Source organism: Sphaerodactylus townsendi, linkage group LG14 (genome assembly GCF_021028975.2).
Source record: "Sphaerodactylus townsendi isolate TG3544 linkage group LG14, MPM_Stown_v2.3, whole genome shotgun sequence".
Lineage (NCBI taxonomy): Eukaryota > Metazoa > Chordata > Lepidosauria > Squamata > Sphaerodactylidae > Sphaerodactylus > Sphaerodactylus townsendi.
In genome coordinates, this window is record NC_059438.1 from 18,150,223 (window position 1) to 18,170,201 (window position 19,979).

Consider the following 19,979-nt stretch of genomic DNA (forward strand, 5'->3'; position numbering starts at 1 on the left):
ACCCTGCTGTTCTCAACTGTAAGGAGTCTCACAGCAGCTTACAAACTCCTTGCCTTCTTCTCCCCACAACAGACACCTTGTGAGGTAGGTGGGGCTGACAGAGTTCTGAGAGGACTGTGCATGGCCCAAGGTCACCCAGCAGGCTTCATTTGGAAGAGTGGTGAATCAGATTTGGTTCTCCAGATTAGAGTCTGCTGTTTTGAACCGCTATACCACACTGCTTCTTAGCTATTTCAATATGTATACAAATAGGTACACACATCTAAATATAATTATATACACACGTATGAACACATACATACAATATACTTACATTGTGTGGATGCAAGAAACCCTCGTTAAACGGTATGTCCATTTAACAAGGCACAGAGTTAAACAAGGCTTCTGGCTGAAATGTTAAGAGTTGCTATCAAGAGTTATGCACAGCATCAGCCCCTGACATTTTGTGATTGGCTCTGTCTGCTGCAGCAGCCATTTTATGACTGCTCCTCCACCCTGTGTCAGAATTTCGAACAGGCTCAAAAAGGTTGGACTCACAATGTAATGCATCTCTGGGCTCTCTTTCCAACTCAAAACAGCTTATAACCAGTGGTGGGATTCAAATAATTTAACAACCGGTTCTGGTGGTAGAATTTAAATAATTTAACAAGCAGTTGTTTACAAGAGGCATTTTAACAACCGGTTCTTCCGAAGTGGCACAGACCTGCTGAATCCCACCACTGCTTATCACCTGTTTAAAACAAAAAGCTAACGGCTGTAAAAGGCCTTCCACAGTGAGTAGGTTTACCAAGGAAGCCAAGAAAACCTGTAGAGATGATGTTAATTATACCTTCAGTGCAGTTTAGGGGGGCTCAGCTGGGAAGGCCTTCCAAAAGTTCCTCACTTGTGTTTCTGAAAGACTGGGTTATCTCAAGAAGCCCTTCCAGGGTGATCTTAGGAGTCACACAAATTAATATGGGTAGAGCTGGTCTACAAATACTGTCTCAAGCCACTTGGGGCTTTGAACATTTCTAACTACTGGTTTGAATTGGGCATTGGAATAATCTGGAGGGCAGTGCTAAATACAGTATAGATGTCTGAGGTAGGCCTCTGTTAGTTTTCTGACTCCTACACACTAATTACTAGCAATTTGGATGGAAATATGTTTCCCTTCCACTTAATTTGTTTTTCTTAAAAATGAAGGGTGAAGGTTGCATCGTGCATTTCTAGATTTACTATCTGATGATAGATCCTTGGTTTTTTAAATCTCTTTCACAGTGACCACAAGGACAAGAAAACTCCCACGGAGGATGAGGGTGGTGCTGACTTGGGCACTCGAACTCGCAAAAGGAAAGCTGATGTCGCAATTGTAAGTGCAACGTTGTTGGGTCGTTGATAGCACAGAAACACTTGAGGAGGGGGTGTCCATCTGGAGTGGCTCTTCTGCCTTTGTTTAATTTACTGCCGATTTTAGCATTGAATTGATTGTGGTGTTGGTTTTTTTGATGCAGTTTTTACAGGATCCCGATGAAGAAATTTCTGCAGTGGAAGTGTCCAAGAAGAAACAGAGTGAAAGACAGGTAGGTGCTTTGGCCATTTGATCAGTACCTAACAACGTTCCAATGACATTGTTTCTTTGAGTCTTAGCGGATGGAATGTAATACTTAACATTTTGAGCTTGTACCTAGGAGCTCCTTGTTGCCTCTACCATGTACTTAACAGGTGGCTTCAGTCAAGCCACCCTCTCCTTACTAACCAGGAGGTTCAAAGGATGCCTTGTCAACTACCATATTTTAAAAAAAGATAAGAATGACTTCTTGATCTTGTCAATAACCACATGTCAGTTTCATTCATGGAAGAGTAAGAACATAAGAACTAGCCTGCTGGATCAGACCAGAGTCCATCTAGTCCAGCACTCTGCTACTCGCACCAGGTGCCTTTGGGAGCTTAGATTGCAGGAGGTGAAAGCAATGGCCTGCTGCTGCTGCTCCCGCTGCTCCCGAGCACCTAATCTGCTAAGGCATTTGCAATCTGAGATCAAGGAGGATCAAGACTGGTAGCCATAGATCGACTTCTCCTCCATAAATCTGTCCAAGCCCTTTTTAAAGCTATCCAGGTGAGTGGCCATCACCACCTCCCGTGGCAGCATATTCCAAACACCAATCACACGTTGCGTGAAGAAGTGTTTCCTTTGATTAGTCCTAATTCTTCCCCCCAGCATTTTCAATGAATGCCCCCCTGGTTCTAGTATTGTGAGAAAGAGAGAAAAATTTCTCTCTGTCAACATTTTCTACCCCAGGCATAATAGCGTTCCATGCATAATAGTGTTCCAGACACTAGTTTTAACTGCAGAAGAAATTGATTAGGAAATGCAAGGAGGGTTTTAAATGCTGGGACTAATCCAGAATGTTGTGGGTCAGAGGAGGGGCTGTGGCGCACTGCAAAAGCCATTGGCATGCAGAAGGACCCAGATTCGATTTCCAGTTGAAAGGAGCAGGTGGCAGGTGATGTGAGAGACCTCTCCCTGAGCCCTTGGAGAGCCGACGCCGGTCTGAGTAGACAACGTTGACCTTGGTGAACCAAAAATGTGGTTCAGTAAAAGGCCTCTTCCGCACATGCAGAATAATGCACTTTCAATCCACTTTCAGTGCACTTTGCAGCTGTGCGGAATAGCAGAATCCACTTGCAAACAATTGTGAATGTGGATTGAAAGTGCATTGTTCTGCATGTGCGGAAGGGGCCTACGACAGCTTCATATGTGTCCCCAATTCTGCCCATGACTACTATCATAGCAGCTGGGGACTCTCTTTGTGGACTCCGCTTGTTGTAAATTGCCGTTTCAGTTGTTAGTCAACTTGTAAACTTCTTAAGCACGCACACTTCACAGGGACGGCATTTCCTTCCAGATTGTCCTCTTACTTGAAATTAATTTCTCAGTTTTGACAAGGAGGGCTACCTGGCTTTCATGCTGATATTTTCCTTCCTTCATCTGACTCGTGTTGAGAGTTTTCATACATTGTATTTTTAGTGGGTGTATTCCTACAAGAGAATAAAGTGTGTCAGGCAAAATGTATTTTGCAAGTATAATACCCCGTAGTTGTTTCCCTACCGTAGAATGAGACTGGTTGTCATTTGTATCCTAGGCAGAGAGACAGGTTGCCATTTGTTCATCAAGATACTTCGTGGCAGCAGGTGTTATGGTTACTGTTGTGTATTATTTACTTTGTAGCCCGCTTTGCTCAAGGCAGATTGCAGGGTATAAGAGAGTGCAGTCAGTAGGCATGAAGAAGAAGAGTTTGGATTTATATCCCCCCTTTCTCTCCTGCAGGAGACTCAAAGGGGCTTACAATCTCCTTGCCCTTCCCCCCTCACAACAAACACCCTGTGAGGTAGGTGGGGCTGAGAGAGCTCCGAGAAGCTGTGACTAGCCCAAGGTCACCCAGCTGGCGTGTGTGGGAGTGCATAGGCTAATCTGAATTCCCCAGATAAGCCTCCACAGCTCAGGCGGCAGAGCTGGGAATCAAACCTGGTTCCTCCAGATTAGATACACGAGCTCTTAACCTCCTACGCCACTGAAGCATATAACAAGCAAGCAATCATGTGTGAGTGTGAAGGAAGGGGAGAAGGAGAGAGATGGTGGTCAGCTTAGAGGTGCCATGCTTACAGGTGTTGTTTAGACTTATGTAGAATCACTATTTTGTGTTAGATCCTTGCTTAGTGTTTCCAGTTGTTATCAGAATACCACCCCTAGTGTATGAACTCAGACAGCTGCATGGTTAGGTTCCCAACACCAAGGCCACTAATGCACTTGTGGTCTCCTTTGCATTGAGCATACATTCTTTTTGGCCTTGATTCTTGGTATCACACAGGTTTTTTCCTCTTTGGAATTTACTGTAATCTCAGATCAGAGAATCCCCACAGTTTTCGAACGCTGTTAAAGTGCCACTTTTCCTCTCCCTTCGCAGGGAAAGTGAACGCCATGCATTAAGCTTTCCTTGGGTTTTGTTATTCCTCCCCACCTCCCCCCCGCTCACAGCACAGCAGTTCCTCTCATTCTTTGGGCCACCATTTGAAAACAAACAGTTTAATTCTAATGCTGGAAGTCTACTGCTGTGAAATTGACACTGTCTAGCAAAGAAGGCAAGGCAGCAGGCAAGCTTCCCAGAGGGAGGTTGCATGGAAGCAGTAAGGAAGTGGGCGGAGGGGGGGCAGCAAAATGGCAGATCAGCTCAGCTAGAGACTCTTTGCAGAAGGAGAATCCCTGTGAAACTAACGAACAAAGCAAAAAAAAAAAAGCAGGAAAATGCCACTGCGAAGCAAATAGTCACAGGGTAAGCACAGCGTGCATAAATGGCCACAGTCTCAGTTGCATAAAATGCATTTGCTGTACAGTTCATATTCAGAAAAAAACTCAGTACCACAACATCTGTTGCTACCCTGTTTCCCCTAATATAAGACATCCCCGGAAAATAAGACGTAGTAGAGGTTTTGCTGAAGTTCGAAATATAAGGCATCCCCCGAAAGTATGACATAGCAAAGTTTTTGTTTGGAAGCATGCCCAATGAACAGAACACAGGAAAAATAAGACATCCCCTGAAAATAAGACATAGCGCATCTTTGGGGGTCAAAAATTAATATAAGACACTGTCTTATATTCGGGCAAACACGGTATGCAGTGAAAGTGGTCACTCCATAGCATATTGTACTAGTTATTTTGTGGGTCAGTGTTGCCAACATTTTGATAGCTGAATAGAAGTTCGTAATCTATAGCACAGCAGTTTGTAACCTGCTCTGATACAAACATATATCGACCCTTAATAAGAATGGGTCTTATTTTACAGCAACTTGCCTAGAAAAAGTAACAGGCGTAAAAGTAGTACAAGTTACGCTAGCGTGTGAAGAAAAAAAAAGACCACAAACACGCAAAACCCTTCCACTGAATGGATTACCTGATGAGTGTCCTTTTCTGTACAGCAGATAGACAGCGAAATCTCAACTTCACATAGCCCATGCTTACTCATCACTAGTGGCTTCAATGTAACATACGGATGAATCTTCTGTGAGGCAGTTATGTGATGAAAAGGGTGGTTATAGCACCCAGCTGGTGGAAGCAGAGTGTTTCAGCCAGTGCCTGTCTGACTCTCAAGACAGTTACGGTGTAGCTAAAATTCTTGCCATGTTTTCTGCTATCGCTCTTCATGTTTAAGTTGTAAAATGCAGCTTGTACGTTAGAATCGACAAGCATCTGCAAGGACTTGCAGGGGCATGTCATTTCCCCCTCCTATTTTCTCTTTCCCTTTGCTGAAAGCCCCCTTTTTTCCCTTCTCTCCTTCCTGCCCACCAGCCAACCTACTTTTATCTGTATCCCCCTCCTCACATTATTTCTGAACTACTGGTAGCCCCAATGTCTTCAACTTACCCATTTTGCTTCACACCTTCCCACCCATCTGTGAACCTCTTCTAACTCCCTCCCATCTTAAATAATAGTGATCACTGCTATTCAGAAAGTAGTGTGGGAGGTAAGTGAGTATATAGTTCAGCATGGTGGTCCTTAACATCCTTCCTCTTCCTTTTTCCTTCAATAGCCATCCTCCAGGATTGATGCACATATGTTGATCCCCACACCAGACAAAGATGATGAGCTTGGAAGTCCAAACTTCTCCTCTTTCATGCATCAAAGGCTTGTTTCAGCTAGAGCTTCACCATTGCCTGTGTTGGGGTAAGCCTTCATTTCATAGTCTAATGCAGTGTTTCCCAACCTTTTCAAGGTCAGGGTACCCTTGACCTCACTCTTCCTATCTCACGGTACCCCTGCCGCCACCCTCCACCTTCCCCTCCCATTGCCCCTGCTTGCCACACACCCCCACCTTCCCCTCCCAGGGTGAAGAGAAGCACTGGGGGTGGTGGTGGCTGCTGACCTTGTGGCAGGCCCTGTCCCATGGGCCAGCTCCATGTCCTTGCTGGCACTGGTGGGAGACACCACAAAAATGAGGGGGGGGGGCAGTAGTGTTGCCGCAGTACCCCTGGGACATGCTCACGGCACCTCAGGGTACCACGGAACCCTGGTTGAGAATGGCTGGTCTAATGTGATGGTGGTGGTCTCGGTTAGAAGTTGGGTTTAATGAATATTCCTTTCTCTCTTTAGCTGGGCAACTGGGGATGACGTATGGAAAAACATGGTCAACAAAGAACAGACGTATGTGAGCGATAAGCGATATATGCAAAGGCACCCCCTCTTACAGCCTAAAATGCGGGTCATTCTCCTTGACTGGTTAATGGAGGTAAGTTTCACCCCTTGCTGATGCTTGGGCCAAGTTATTTTGGCAGTAAACTGGCTCCACAAGTAATCTGGGTGGAATGCACATCACAACCAACTGATTCTTACCTTCCAAGAACAGTTAGAACATCTACTATCTGAGGATAGAGTGGGGTGCTACTAATTATTTACACTTTGTCCTCGGCCATCTGGTGCAAAAAGTCTTGTAGTGACAGTTGCTGAGACTGAGAAAAGAAAACTGTCCTTTGGAAAATCAAACCTGAACAGTATAGCAGAAGGGAGAAGGAAGGTCATTTGACTTCCCTTTCCCTGTGCCGTATGGGAGAGTTTTAAGAGGATAAGAATTGTAGTTGTAGGATGCGTACCACACACTCTTTAGAATGTTATAAAATTATAGGATTAGGGCGCTGTAGACAAGACTTTGGCTGCTCAAGATGATTGTTCTATGGATGCTTTGAATGATCAAGTTCTTATTTGTTTTCTTTAAAGTTGGTTTGTACTGGTTGTTTTTCCTCCCCCTTATGTAGGGATTGGTTCTGCTAGGAGCAATTGAACTCCTCTAAAGCAAGGGTTTAAAATACTCAGGATTCTGACGACTGAGTGGTTAATCAGGACAAATACTTGGAGCCTTCACTGAGCAGCTCAGGAGTGTTATTTTGTACAGCAAGGGATAAAAATATTTATTGGAATAGCAAAATTTAGCTAGGTTGCCAACCAAATGACTACAAATATTTGTCTTCTGAGAATGCAGTCCTGCAAAATTTAAACAGTCACGGGTTGATACAGAGTGGCAGACTAATGTTTTTGTGTCTGCAGGTTTGTGAGGTCTACAAACTTCACAGAGAGACATTTTATTTGGCACAAGACTTCTTTGACCGGTTCATGGCAACACAACACAACGTTGTGAAGACACTTCTTCAACTTATTGGGATTTCATCTTTATTTATTGCTGCAAAGCTTGAGGTGAAGTGATTTTGGTGTTAAAGTTTATTTTAAAAGCTGAAGAATACCTAGTGAATACTTTGTAATTGTAATACATGTTTATTGCCTGTGGCCAAAGGCCATTACAAAATAAATATCTTGCATGCAGGTCACATTTAGTTTACATACGGCATTGCAGCAAATCCTGTCGACTTTGTTCCTTGTCATTCACTACACAAAATGGTTTCCTTAATAAGCTTCTATAATTTGCAGCTCTAGAAGATAATGAATTAATTTCCCATGGGCTGTTAATTCTTCCATAGACTCCTCTTTCTAGATCAGTTCATTTTCAAGACAGGTAACCTAGACCCTTTCAAATTATGCCGTTACTGGAATCCAAATTGGGGGGTGGGGGCTGTGGCGGAGGCTGCTGTTAACCAAAAAACAAAAACCAGAATTCCCAACCTTTTGTCTCATTTAATCCTAACATTATTGAAAATAATTTCTTGGAAAATTAAAAAAAGCAGCAATGGCTTAGTGGCTAAGAGCAGTGGCCAAGAGCAGTTGCACTCTGATCTGGAGGAACCGGGTTTGATTCCCAGCTCTGCCGCTTGAGTTGTGGAGGCTTATCTGGGGAATTCAGATTAGCCTGTACACTCCCACACACGCCAGCTGGGTGACCTTGGGCTAGTCACAGCTCTACAGAGCTCTCTCAGCCCCACCCACCTCACAGGGTTTTTGTTGTGAGGGGGGAAGGGCAAGGAGATTGTAAACCCCTTTGAGTCTCCTGCAGGAGAGAAAGGGGGGATATAAATCCAAACTCTTCTTCTTCTTTTAGTCATACACTAAGGTGTCAAACTTGCAGCCCTCCAGATGTTATGGACTACAGTTCCCATCATCCCCTGCCAGCATGAGGGCTGCGAGTTCGACACCTAAGCATAATGTAATTGTAACTTCTAACCTCTTTGAGGTCTCTATGAAATGATCCAGTTTTGGGTGGGCCACATTTGAATAGGTAAGTCTTCCAGTTAAGTTCATATTTCTAGCTAAAGTTTTCTTTAGATCGGGGGTCTGCAACCTGCGGCTCTCCAGATATTCATGGACTACAATTCCCATCAGCCCCTCCACCATGGCCAATTGGCTGGCAGGGGCTGATGGGATTTGTAGTCCATGAACATCTGGAGAGCCGCAGGTTGCAGACCCCTGCTTTAGATGATAAAAAAAATTGTATAAAGCTTTCTTGATTTCTTGGGTGGGGGGGGGCGCATGTGTGGAGCTACACACACATTTACTTGGGAGCTGCCTTGAAATCGGCACAGGCAATATTGATAGGTGTGGAAAGAACAGTAAGTTGACTCCACTAAACTTTTCCACAGGCAAAAAAGGCCAAAAGAGCAGATTTTTGCCAGATTCTCCATCTCACTTCTTTTGGCGTATTTTTGGGCACATAGATGCAGCAATCCCAGGCACATCCTTTCAGGGACCAGAAGGGACTTTCCTTCTCACTCAAACCAGTGGCAAAGGCGGTAGGCTCCAACCGAATTGTTGGTTCTGAAATTGATCCCAGTGCAAAATGCTAGGCTCCTCAGAGATCCAACCTCTTCGCTGAATCAACAAAAGTCCCCTATTAGTGTTGGCCCACTGGCAGAGATGAATCGATAAACTATTTAATGCATAAGAGCAGCAGTGGCGTAGGAGGTTAAGAGCTCGTGCATCTAATCTGGAGGAACCGGTTTTGATTCCCAGCTCTGCCGCCTGAGCTGTGGAGGCTTATCTGGGGAATTCAGATTAGCCTGTACACTCCCACACACGCCAGCTGGGTGACCTTGGGCTAGTCACAGCTTCTCGGAGCTCTCTCAGCCCCACCCACCTCACAGGGTGTTTGTTGTGAGGGGAGAAGGGCAAGGAGATTGTAAGCCCCTTTGAGTCTCCTGCAGGAGAGAAAGGGGGGATATAAATCCAAACTCTTCTTCTTCTTACTACCTAATGTTATCATATTACTGTAAGGTCTCCCCCCCCCACACACACACACCCCTGTATTTTTGTCGTTTCATTTGTCCTCTCCATTACATTCACAAGTAGCCAAAAACCAGTTGTTCCTGCAGCCGTTTCTAGCACCAAACTGACAGCAAAGCTTACAGTCCTGCCTGCAATGAGAGGAGAAGGGTCAGCTGAATCCTGTTCCAGCTGGATGGGGACAGAGACGCTTAGTCAGCAGTATAAAGGTTGTTGGTTCTGTGAACGCAGCAGAAGCGAATAAATACAGGCTTGGAAACTGGGCACGAAGATGTGTTTTTACACTCAGTTTTCAGCGATACTTGCTGTTGCTTGCCTTTTTGGCAGTTTTGACACAACGGGGCACAATCCTTAGTGACCGATCCCTATCTCTGACACGTGAAGCTGCTGTCGTGTGATACTCACAACTGACTGACGTACAGTGGGGGGATTCTAGAGCTCGAAGCAATCAAAATAGTCTTGTTACCCAAAATGTAGCCTGTGATAGTTGTCATTTGTCTAGAACCATCTGGCTTTGCCATGGCTGTGATTCTGAGTGCCACTGACAACATATTGATGTATTCTCCACATTTCAGGAAATCTATCCTCCCAAGCTGCATCAGTTTGCATACGTTACAGATGGTGCTTGTACAGAAGATGAAATCCTTAGCATGGAACTCATCGTTATGAAGGTAGGCTTGGCTCCTCACAACGCTTTTAGTCAGGACGGAAAGGAAGTAACTGTAGGGAAAAAAGTCTTTTTTCTGTTCTATGACCCTATTCAAAGCCTTTCCCGAGCCATTCAGTTCAAATGTTGCTGAAAGCGTACCAGTTAGGTAGGAAGGGGAGCAAGCTATTCCGGGCTTGGAAATAGGTTCTAGATGAACAAAAAGGTTTTCTTTTGTTCATTTTTGTTTTTACAAACAATTCCACTTTCCCAGGCTCTGCTGTTGGCTGGGCTTAGGAGAGTGAGTCTGAGACATGTTTATAAATGCATGAACATGACTTTAGGATGCAAAGGATGCATGACTTTAGGAGCACCAGTGGCGTAGGAGGTTAAGAGCACGTGTATCTAATCTGGAGGAACCGGGTTTGATTCCCCGCTCTGCCGCCTGAGCTGTGGAGGCTTATCTGGGGAATCCAGATTAGCCTGTGCACTCCCACACACGCCAGCTGGGTGACCTTGGGCTAGTCACAGCTTCTCGGAGCTCTCTCAGCCCCACCCACCTCACAGGGTGTTTGTTGTGAGGGGGGAAGGGCAAGGAGATTGTAAGCCCCTTTGAGTCTCCTGCTGGAGAGAAAGGGGGGATATAAATCCAAACTCCTCCTCCTTCTTCTTCTTCTTCTTCTTCTTCTTCTTCTTCTTCTTCTTCTTCTTCGTTTAACACCACTGTAAAAGTTGCACAAGATGAGAGCTTGCCACCACAGGCTATAGGAGGGTTTTTGTATGAAAGCTCTCGGTTCCATTTGTCAGACTCATTGGCTGTTCTCGATCACATCTGCAGAAAAGGTCACCCGTGCTGGCTTTAGGTCCTGAAGAATTCCATTGATGCTTTTATTTTGTAAGCCCTGAGAACCTTTCATTCAGGGTCGGCGTGTATCTTCTAAAACGAGTGCTCTGATTTCTGTGCATTTTTTCCCAGGCACTTAAATGGAATCTGAGTCCCATGACAGTTGTATCCTGGCTAAACATATACATGCAGGTCGCCTACCCAAGTGATATTTCTGAAATGCTGCTACCACAATATCCCAAAACAATATTTGTGCAAATAGCAGAGGTGAGAAAGAGTGAGGTCTCTTCTTAAGGCTATAGGAAATGCTTAAGAATTGCCTTCTACCTACTTTTCCCTTTCTTTGCAGCTGTTGGATCTTTGTATTCTGGACATTGGCTGTCTGGGATATACATATGGCATTCTAGCTGCTTCTGCCTTGTATCACTTCTCTTCTTGTGAGCTGATGCAGAGGGTTTCAGGTAAGTTGCCCTTTTCCCCAATTTGACAACTCTAACATGCTGGAGTTGAATCTGAAGGTCTCCTTTCCTAACTCCTTTCTTAACAGTGCTATCAGTCACAGACCAGGAAAGGGATTTGGGCGTCTTAGTTGGTAGTTCCCTGGGAATGTCAACTCAATGCATGGCAGCTGTGAAAAAGGCAAACTCTATGCTGGGGATAATTAGGAAAGGAATTGAGAATAAAACTGCAAAGATTGTCATGCCCTTATATAAAGCAGTGGTGCGACCGCACTTGGAGTACTGTGTCCAGTTCTGGTCACCACATCTCAAAAAGGATATTGAAGAGATTGAAAAAGTGCAGAGAAGGGCAACGAGGATGATTGAGGGACTGGAGCACCTTCCTTATGAGGAGAGGCTGCAGCGTTTGGGACTCTTTAGTTTGGAGAGGAGACGTCTGAGGGGGGATATGATTGAAGTCTTAAAAATTATGCATGGGGTAGAAAATGTTGACAGAGAGAAATTTTTCTCTCTTTCTCACAATACTAGAACTAGCATACATTGAAAATGCTGGGGGGAAGAATTAGGACTAATAAAAGGAAACACGTGTGATTGGTGTTTGGAATATGCTGCCACAGGAGGTGGTTATGGCCACTCACCTGGATAGCTTTAAAGGGGGCTTGGACAGATTTATGGAGGAGAAGTCGATTTATGGCTACCAATCTTGATCCTCTTTGATCTGAGATTGCAAATGCCTTAACAGTCCAGGTGCTCGGGAGCAACAGCCGCAGAAGGCCATTGCTTTCACATCCTGCATGTGAGCTCCCAAAGGCACCTGGTGGGCCACTGCGAGTAGCAGAGAGTTGGACTAGATGGACTCTGGTCTGATCCAGCTGGCTTGTTCTTATGTTCTTAACTTCCTAGGTTATAAATTGTGTGACATAGAAGAGTGTGTGAAATGGATGGTTCCTTTTGCATTGGCCATACGGGAGATGGGGAGCTCAGCGCGCAAACATTTCAGAGGCATTCCTGAAGAAGATTTGCACAACATACAAACGCACATAAACACCTTTGATTTGTTGGTAAGTCTCCCAATGTGCAGCATGCCAGAAGCAAAAATGACCTTGTGGAGTTCAGAAACATGTGCCAACCGGTGAATTGCATTGTGTGTACATGCGTTCAACCTTGCAAGATGTGAGCTGTTTAGAACAGCAGGTATCTTCCAGAGCTACTGGTAAAAGCTACCAAGAGCCACTGTGGGGAAGAGTAATAACTCAGTGGAAGAACCTTTGCTTGGCATATAGAAGGTCCCAGGTTAAATCCCCAGCATCTCTAGCTAAAAGGACCAGGTCGTTGTTATTTGAAAGCCATCAACCCAAGACCCGGGGGAGCCCCACTTACCCTTCATTGGCGGGAGCCTGCCACGGGCTATCCCTCAGCCTGGCCACACTAGGCTGCTCCTCTGCTGGCCAAAGGAGCAGCCTAGCGTGGCTGGGCCAAGGGGAGGGGTGATTCTCTGCCCCCCCCCATGACCAGTTGGCGTGTACCTGGGGACATATGACCCCCACATATCCCCGTGAGTGCTCCGCCTCTGGTTCCACTAGAGCAGGGGTAGGGAACCTGCGGCTCTCCAGATGTTCAGGAACTACAATTCCCATCAGCCTCTGTCAGCATGGCCAATTGGCCATGCTGGTAGGGGCTGATGGGAATTGTAGTTCCTGAACATCTGGAGAGCCACAGGTTCCCTACCCCTGCACTAGAGGAAGGGGGAGAGAAAGAATGTAAATAAAGTGACGATTGATCTCTGATTTGGTCTGTGTTCCCTAAGCCACACAGACTTATTGGGACTTGAATACAGATGACCATTTTCAAATCTAAACTCAGCTCTGTAGATGCTAAGAAATAATGTTGATCCTGGAGAGCTGTTGCCAAGCAGAGTGTGCAGTGCTGTAAAGAACTCGGTGAACTGTGGCCAAGCACAGTAAAAGGTAGTTTCATATGTTCAAGAAACAAAAGCTGGGAGGTATTGTCGAAGGCTTTCACGGCCGGAATCACTGGGGCGCTGTGTGGTTTCCGGACTGTATGGCCGTGTTCTAGCAGCATTCTCTCCTGACATTTCACCTGCATCTGTGGCTGGCATCTTCAGAGCCTCTGAACCTCTGAAGATGAACCTCTTCAGATCCTCTGAAGATGCCAGCCACAGATGCAGGCGAAACGTCAGGAGAGAATGCTGCTAGAACACGGCCATACAGCCCGGAAACCACACAGCACCCCAAAGCTGGGAAGGCGTGTGTATTTTGAATGCATGTTCTTTAAATGTGTGTTTGGCTGTCCTCATAGCACACAGGCATTAAAGAACAGGGTTGGGTTCAGAGTCTCGTAATTAAAATGGCATGTGCCAAGTTTAAAAAAGCACACATACATGGTGCATTATTATTATTATTATTTTTCGATTTATCAACCGCCCTTCCCTGCAGGGCTCAGGGCAGCAAGCAACAACAATAAAACATTACAAACAGCAGCAATCGGAGAAAAAACATAAACAGCATAAAACTTTAAATAATACAGTTATAATAATACATTATAATACTATAATGCATGTATATGTAAGCATTGCACCTTTGATGCAGTGTTTGTGTATTTTGTATATAACAGGGTTTCTCCTGAAACATAAGAAAACACAAAACCTTCTGTGCCATTGAGCAACCTGTATCTGTGCTGTCAAGAACATCTGACAATTCTCTTCTAGGATAAAGCTGAAGCTAAGCGGGCCGCGCTGGCTGTGAAAAACCAGGCATCTCCTCTACCCATTGGTGTCCTCACCCCACCCCAGAGCAATAAGAAACTGTCTTTTACATCTCAGCAGCTGTGACCATTGCAAGCTGTCCAGACAAGGATCCTTTTGGCCAAAGCGCCTCTCTTTCTCTGCCAATTCTCGGTTCTCCTCTGCAAGGGAGGCGTCCAATGACTGAAAAGTGTTAAGAATTCCTAAAAAGGAAACTTTTAAACATTTCTTTCATTTTGGAGGGTGATGGAAGGAATTTGCATTACGTGAACTGTTTTTTTATTGAACCCGTCTTGAAAATGAACTGATCGAGTTCACCAGCCGCCCAAAAACAGGCGTTTGCTTGAATTGCTGCTAAGGAAGGTGATACTTGATGTCGTCGTGGGTTGAGAGAAGAGGGGCTCTGCCCTCTGCTGCTTTCAAGGTTCTGAAAGTGAGATGCGTTTTGTTTGAACTAGCTGGGGAAAGCAAGCATCTCTTCTGACCTTGAGTTTACAGGTTGGTACATTTTTTAAAAGAACACTTTGTGTAAGTTATATGATGCGTCTTGATTTTTAAATAAAATGCTGTCTGCTGGGTCTTATGCAAAGATGAAGTGTTTGGTGTTTTAAAAAATTCAAAGGTAGAAGAAAGAGCAGTGGCTAGGTTCCTCTGAGAACAGCTAAGAGAAGAAGTACACGCGTTGTCGTGTTTCCAAGATTTACAGATTGCCTTTGGAACAGCTAACTTCCAGCAATGGAAACTGGTAGTGCAATATACTGGGCTGTCTTGCATAGCTGTGCTTGATCCAAACTCTCCTTCATCCTTCCCATTTTGGAACCTTTTTTTTAAAAAAAGACGCTTCTATAGACTCTGGAACAGTCTCCGTATCACCCTTGCTACTGCTGTGCTTCATGAAGCAGAATTTGTATGGAAACTGTAATGGGATTAATTCAATCCTAAAAGCACCCAGACAAAAGAGGCGGCGGTGCTGCTGCTGCTGCATTTCTGCCTTATGCACCGCTCCGGCCACACCATCTTTCAGCTGGTTTCTGTTGAGGATGGATAATCACCTGCATCAGGTGTGATTGGATCGCTCGCATTCCTACTGCAGCAGAATTGCCTTACCTGACCACACAGAGGAAGCTGCTAGCTGTGTCTCAAGGGAGAAGGTGAGATGGCTGAGGAGCCCGAAGAAGCGGAAGTCTTTTGTGAAGAAAGAGGAGCGAAAGGTCCCCATCCACCCTAGCCAGCTTTCCTTTTCCCATGAGATGGCCATTTCTTTACAGCCAGCTTGCTCTCTTGACGGCCAACCAGGTGCTGGGTGAGAGCATGGAATCTGTGGTTGAAGGTGCAGGATTGTTGCAGAGAATGGGCCTTTCACTTTTATCCCTGACACGAAGCCCACAGCCCAGGGAGGCTCACAAAATTCCTCTCCTCCAGTCTCTGGCAGCAGTTTCAGGATGGGAACCAGCCCACCCTCCTGGAACTTAGGGAATGGTAGTCACTGGGGAATGGTATTCAAAAGAGCTGCAGCTGGCTCTAAGCTACTGAGTATCACTGTTTCAGTGTCTGCTTGAATCTTGTCTACTCAACTGAAGGTTATGTTAGTCAATAAAGGTCTACCTTTCTTTTGCATTTTTATTGGTGTCCTTTTCTGCTTCAGTGTGCCTTATTGAACCCCAGTTCATTTTCATTCGGTACCCCCTTCCATTACATTTGGTTTCAGCCTCTCCCAAAGTGGCAAATGGTTGTGGGGAGGGGGTACTTATCCTGTCCTCTTAAATACAACAGGATATTATCTTGTTTTCCATTGCTACTATCTGTGCTACACATACTATTTACCAAGGGATAAGTATTTTGTTGAAGAACCAGATGTTTTAAAAGCATATGAAAACATTTGGTACACACCTTCTGTTTGCTCTTGCACTACTTTAGTATATGGAAATAGGCACTTTCCCCCTATATTCTTCACTCTGGCCGTTTCTGCGGTAGAGGCGCTGCGCCCGGCAGGAGTTCTGCGGTGTGGTGAGGCCGGGCTCGCGCCGCGGCAGCGAACACGACAGGTGGCAGGCTGACTCGCGCGGGCATATGCTCCCACACCCACCACCCGGTGGTGTCTCCTGCAAATTAGCCTGCGGTACTTTATTACGCCCAGCTGCCCTCCGACCCCTGGAGGTGGGAGGACAGTGTATGGGCTGGGATGCCCTCGCAGGCTACCGCAAGCGGCAATGGTAGGCGACGAGAGACAGCGTCTTCGGCCGGATGCCCAGCGCCGCCGAAGGCAGCTCCCTCTAACAACAACCCTTTAAAGGTTGTTGTTTAGGGCGGCTTGACGCCGCCCTGGGGGGAGGGAAGAAAAGTCAGGTCTGTGCGAACGACGGCCTGGGGGCGCCTTTTTTGGCGCCCCCAGGTCGTCATACATGGGCCGTGCAGAAACGGCCTCTGAGCCAGCATCCTCTCAGCTTTGCTTGTGTTGCTCTTTAGTCTGTCTTCAAACTCGGTTATGAAGATAAGTGGCATTTGTGGGAAACCGGTTATTTTACCTTGAGTCGGGACTAGTCCCTGACGATGCTGAATTAGGATACCAAGGCAAAGCGCCTGAAATATTCCGACTGTTCATCAGCTGGGTAACTTGGGATCCTTCAGGCATCTTTTTGTGTGGCGTTTTTCTTCAGCTCTTTCTGTTTCTCGGCCAGCATCCACTACCTCCCTGAATATCTCGCCAACTCTGTCTTCTTGTATTCCCTTTGACTACTCTGACGCTGGCCTTTTATCCTTCAACCAATTAAAACCTGCCAAGTTTTAGTCCTTCAGCTCCTTGCCCCTAAGCTAAAGACCAGTAAAAGTGGTTATGTTGTACACAAGCTGATCAGAGATTACACATTTAAAACCTTGGGTCCCATATAAATATAAAACTTCTTGTCTTGAAAACCCTGTAATGATCACTGTGATTCAAGTTGCGACTTGACTTCTCTTTCTGCTTGGCTCTGGTTAATACCTGGATGGCAGACCATCCAAAAAGTCCAGAGTTGCTACATCAAGGCAGACAAAAGCAAACCACCAATGTGGTGTAGTGGTTAAGAGCAGGTGGATTCTAATCTGGAGAACCGGTTTTGATTCCCCACTCCTCCACCTGGCTGAGTGGCTGAGGCTTATCTGGTGAACCAGATGTGTTTCCATACCCCTACATGCCTGCTGGGTGACCTTGGGCTAGTCACAGCTCTTCGGAACTCTCTCAGCCCCACCTACCTCATAAAGTGTCTGTTATTGGGGGGTGGGGGAAGGGAAAGGAGCTTGTAGGCTACCTTGAGTCTCCTTATAGGAGAGAAAGGTGAGGCATAAATCCAAACTCTTCTTCTTGCTTTGGACACCCTATGAAAGTCACTATGAGTCAAGCTACAACTTGACTGCACTTTTTACCACCAGCTTCTGCCTTTCCAGACTTGTTTCTTTGCTTCGGAAGGGCAGAAGCAGGTTCCAAAAACTGAGTGGCATATGTGGCCCCTGCTTGATCCTCTTCCTTCATCCTCCAGATCCGAAAGCTACCATAAACTTTAGCTACTTGCCATACATTCAAGATGCTTTTACTAAAATATTTCTTGTTTTCTCAAGTTTACATCTCCCAAGCTTTCACGGTTGCTATGAGGCAGACTGCCTGAGAGATGAAAATAAATCTGTGTGATTTTATTCCCCACCCCATCCCTCCTTATGTGTGAAGTTCACTTCCGCTTATTTCTGCCACATATGCACAATTATGCAGCCTTCGTAAAATACTTACGATCCTCTTTTGATGTTCTCTCTGTGAAGGAATACATATGCACAGCACTCTCTGTTCTTGATAGACCATATGCTTGAATTTGTCAGCTTAAAATATCCCAGCAAAGTGGGGTTTTTTGTTCAACCAAGTAAATTTCCCCCCCTATTAATTAATCTCCCTTAAAAATATCCTTCAGGGAAGAGATGGACCTGCTTGGCATCGAGCAAGAACCTGTGGAAGAGAACTGGAGGTGCTCTAATAGATCTGCTTGTTTATGTTTTTCATTGTAATAATTGCAAACAGACTGGCAGCAGAATAACTAGAGTACCATTGAAAAGGATTGGCTGGCAGGAAAGGGGCTTCCAGCTTTTGCCTGAGAGATCTTCCAGCTTGAGATCTTCCTTGGACACTCGTACAGACTAAAGGAGTTCCAGACTGACCCAACGCTGCCCGTTCTTATTAAATGTCCATCAGTGGGGTTGGATCAGCACTGGCTCTTTCGCACATGCAAGCCATCTCCTAATGTAGCTACTGAATTACAAACGTATAGGCATGAAGCAGTCTTAATACAACTTTGTTTATTTGGTTGCTGAAGAAATCCCAAACTTTCTTGAAGGTGGACTTGCTTGAGAAAGCTTCACATCTGAAACATCACCCTACTAGATGGCTAACTAGATGAGATGAGAACCAGCGTGACATGGTGGTTAAGAGCAGGTGGATTCTAATCTGGAGAACAGGGTTTGATTCCCCACTCCTCCACCTGAGTGGTGGATGCTTACCTGGTGAATCAGATACTCTTATATTCCTGCTGGGTGACAACAGTTCTCTCTGAACTCTCTCAAACCCCACCTACCTCACAAGGTGTCTGTTGTGGGGAGAGGAAGGGAAAGGAGCTTGTAAGCCACCTTGAGTCTCCTTACAGTAGAAAAAGAGGTATAAATCCAAACTCTTCTTCTAACAGTTATTCCTCCTACACCAACTACTGCAGCTCCGGCAGTAACGGGAATTATCACCAACTGCCATATTTAATTTGTTACATTTGTGTGAATCCCTTCATGCGTGGACATAATTGATGGGGATACCTAGAAATTGGCAATCTCACAGCTGGCTTTATGCATCCTGGTTTACTTCAGTGATCAAAGTTCAGCAGAATTAGGCACCACCTGAGGATGCTGTATGGCGAGTCAGTAGTAGAGTTGCCAATCAGAAACAACCACAAAACATGCTTGGTAACCTCAAGCCGGTCACTTGCAGCGTAACCTACCTCACAGGGCTGTTGTGAGGCCCCCCAAAAGCAGAACACTCTGGACTAAAGATGGGACTTTTTCTAAACCACAAATGTGATAGAAAAACAACATGCTCAGACGCAACTTCTTCTGAGGATCCCAACTTCTGAGGATCCCAACTTCTTCTGAGGATCCCAACTTTTTTATTATTCAGGAGCTGGCAGGTTCCTGTTTATGAATTTCTTTCTGACTCGTTCTTTAAGCCTCCACAGAAAATGAAAGTTTGCCTCATCCTAAATAACTTTCGAAAGTGACAAGGCGCATCAATTCACGCTGCGTATGTTCTCCACCGTCTGGCGAGGAGGGGCGCTCTCCCTCGGCCGGAGGAACATTAACATTTCAGTTAATAGGGCTCTCCGTGCCGCTACAGAGTCTGAATCCAGCTTTGGTTACTTATTAATGAAGCTGCAAAGTGCCCACACTTTAGACTTCACTTAGCGGAGGGGAGCCTTCGAGCACCGATTTGACTTCTATTAAATGACTAATGGCGATTGAGACATAATGTCCTCACAGCAGACATCACATCCTATTTAGTATTTAATGTTTAAATATTTAATTAATTAAACACTGCCAAATATTTAATTAAATGCCATCAGAGCCATCCCGACACCGCTTCTATGCATAATGCAAAAAAAAAAAATCTGCTGGTCGCCGTTCTTTCTTTTCTCCTTCCCCTCCTTTGGAACGGCGGCTTCATCTCTAGCCAGTTGGTTTGGGATTGTTGTAGCAAGATGAGTTCTGGAAAAAGAAAAGAATGAACGCAGCGCATGTCCAAATAAATATAAGTGACTCCAGCTACACAATGTGTACGTCAACGATTCTTTTCCATACTTTCCTCATACATTCCAAGCTATTCTTTAGTGGGCAATTAAACCTACAGTTAGGTTTTAATGTCTTTGACGCTTCTTCCAAATCTGTCTATATAAAACAAAAGATGAAACGGAGAATCCAAACGAGACTTTGCTTCGTAGCTACGATCCCACGCTTAGTTTGCTTCAATCTGACAAGGAGCCAAGAGTAACTTACTAAATCAAGCTCCAACGTGTGTG

The 19,979-nt window shown here is 45.3% G+C and overlaps 1 protein-coding gene across 2 annotated transcripts in view; it reads left to right on the forward strand.

Annotated features, from left to right (window-relative positions):
- CCNE1 (cyclin E1) overlaps nucleotides 1-15,520 on the forward strand; it is a 17,015-nt gene extending 1,495 nt beyond the window's left edge. For both annotated transcript variants that reach the window (XM_048515863.1, XM_048515864.1), the window contains exons 3-12: nucleotides 1,258-1,348; nucleotides 1,491-1,559; nucleotides 5,565-5,698; nucleotides 6,125-6,260; nucleotides 7,073-7,219; nucleotides 9,769-9,864; nucleotides 10,816-10,950; nucleotides 11,033-11,144; nucleotides 12,045-12,202; nucleotides 13,870-15,520. In XM_048515863.1, coding sequence (XP_048371820.1) covers nucleotides 1,258-1,348; nucleotides 1,491-1,559; nucleotides 5,565-5,698; nucleotides 6,125-6,260; nucleotides 7,073-7,219; nucleotides 9,769-9,864; nucleotides 10,816-10,950; nucleotides 11,033-11,144; nucleotides 12,045-12,202; nucleotides 13,870-13,992 — 1,201 coding nt within the window. In that variant the 3' untranslated portion in view covers nucleotides 13,993-15,520. The remainder of the gene's footprint in view (nucleotides 1-1,257; nucleotides 1,349-1,490; nucleotides 1,560-5,564; nucleotides 5,699-6,124; nucleotides 6,261-7,072; nucleotides 7,220-9,768; nucleotides 9,865-10,815; nucleotides 10,951-11,032; nucleotides 11,145-12,044; nucleotides 12,203-13,869) is intronic.
- The last annotated feature ends 4,459 nt before the right edge of the window (nucleotides 15,521-19,979 follow it).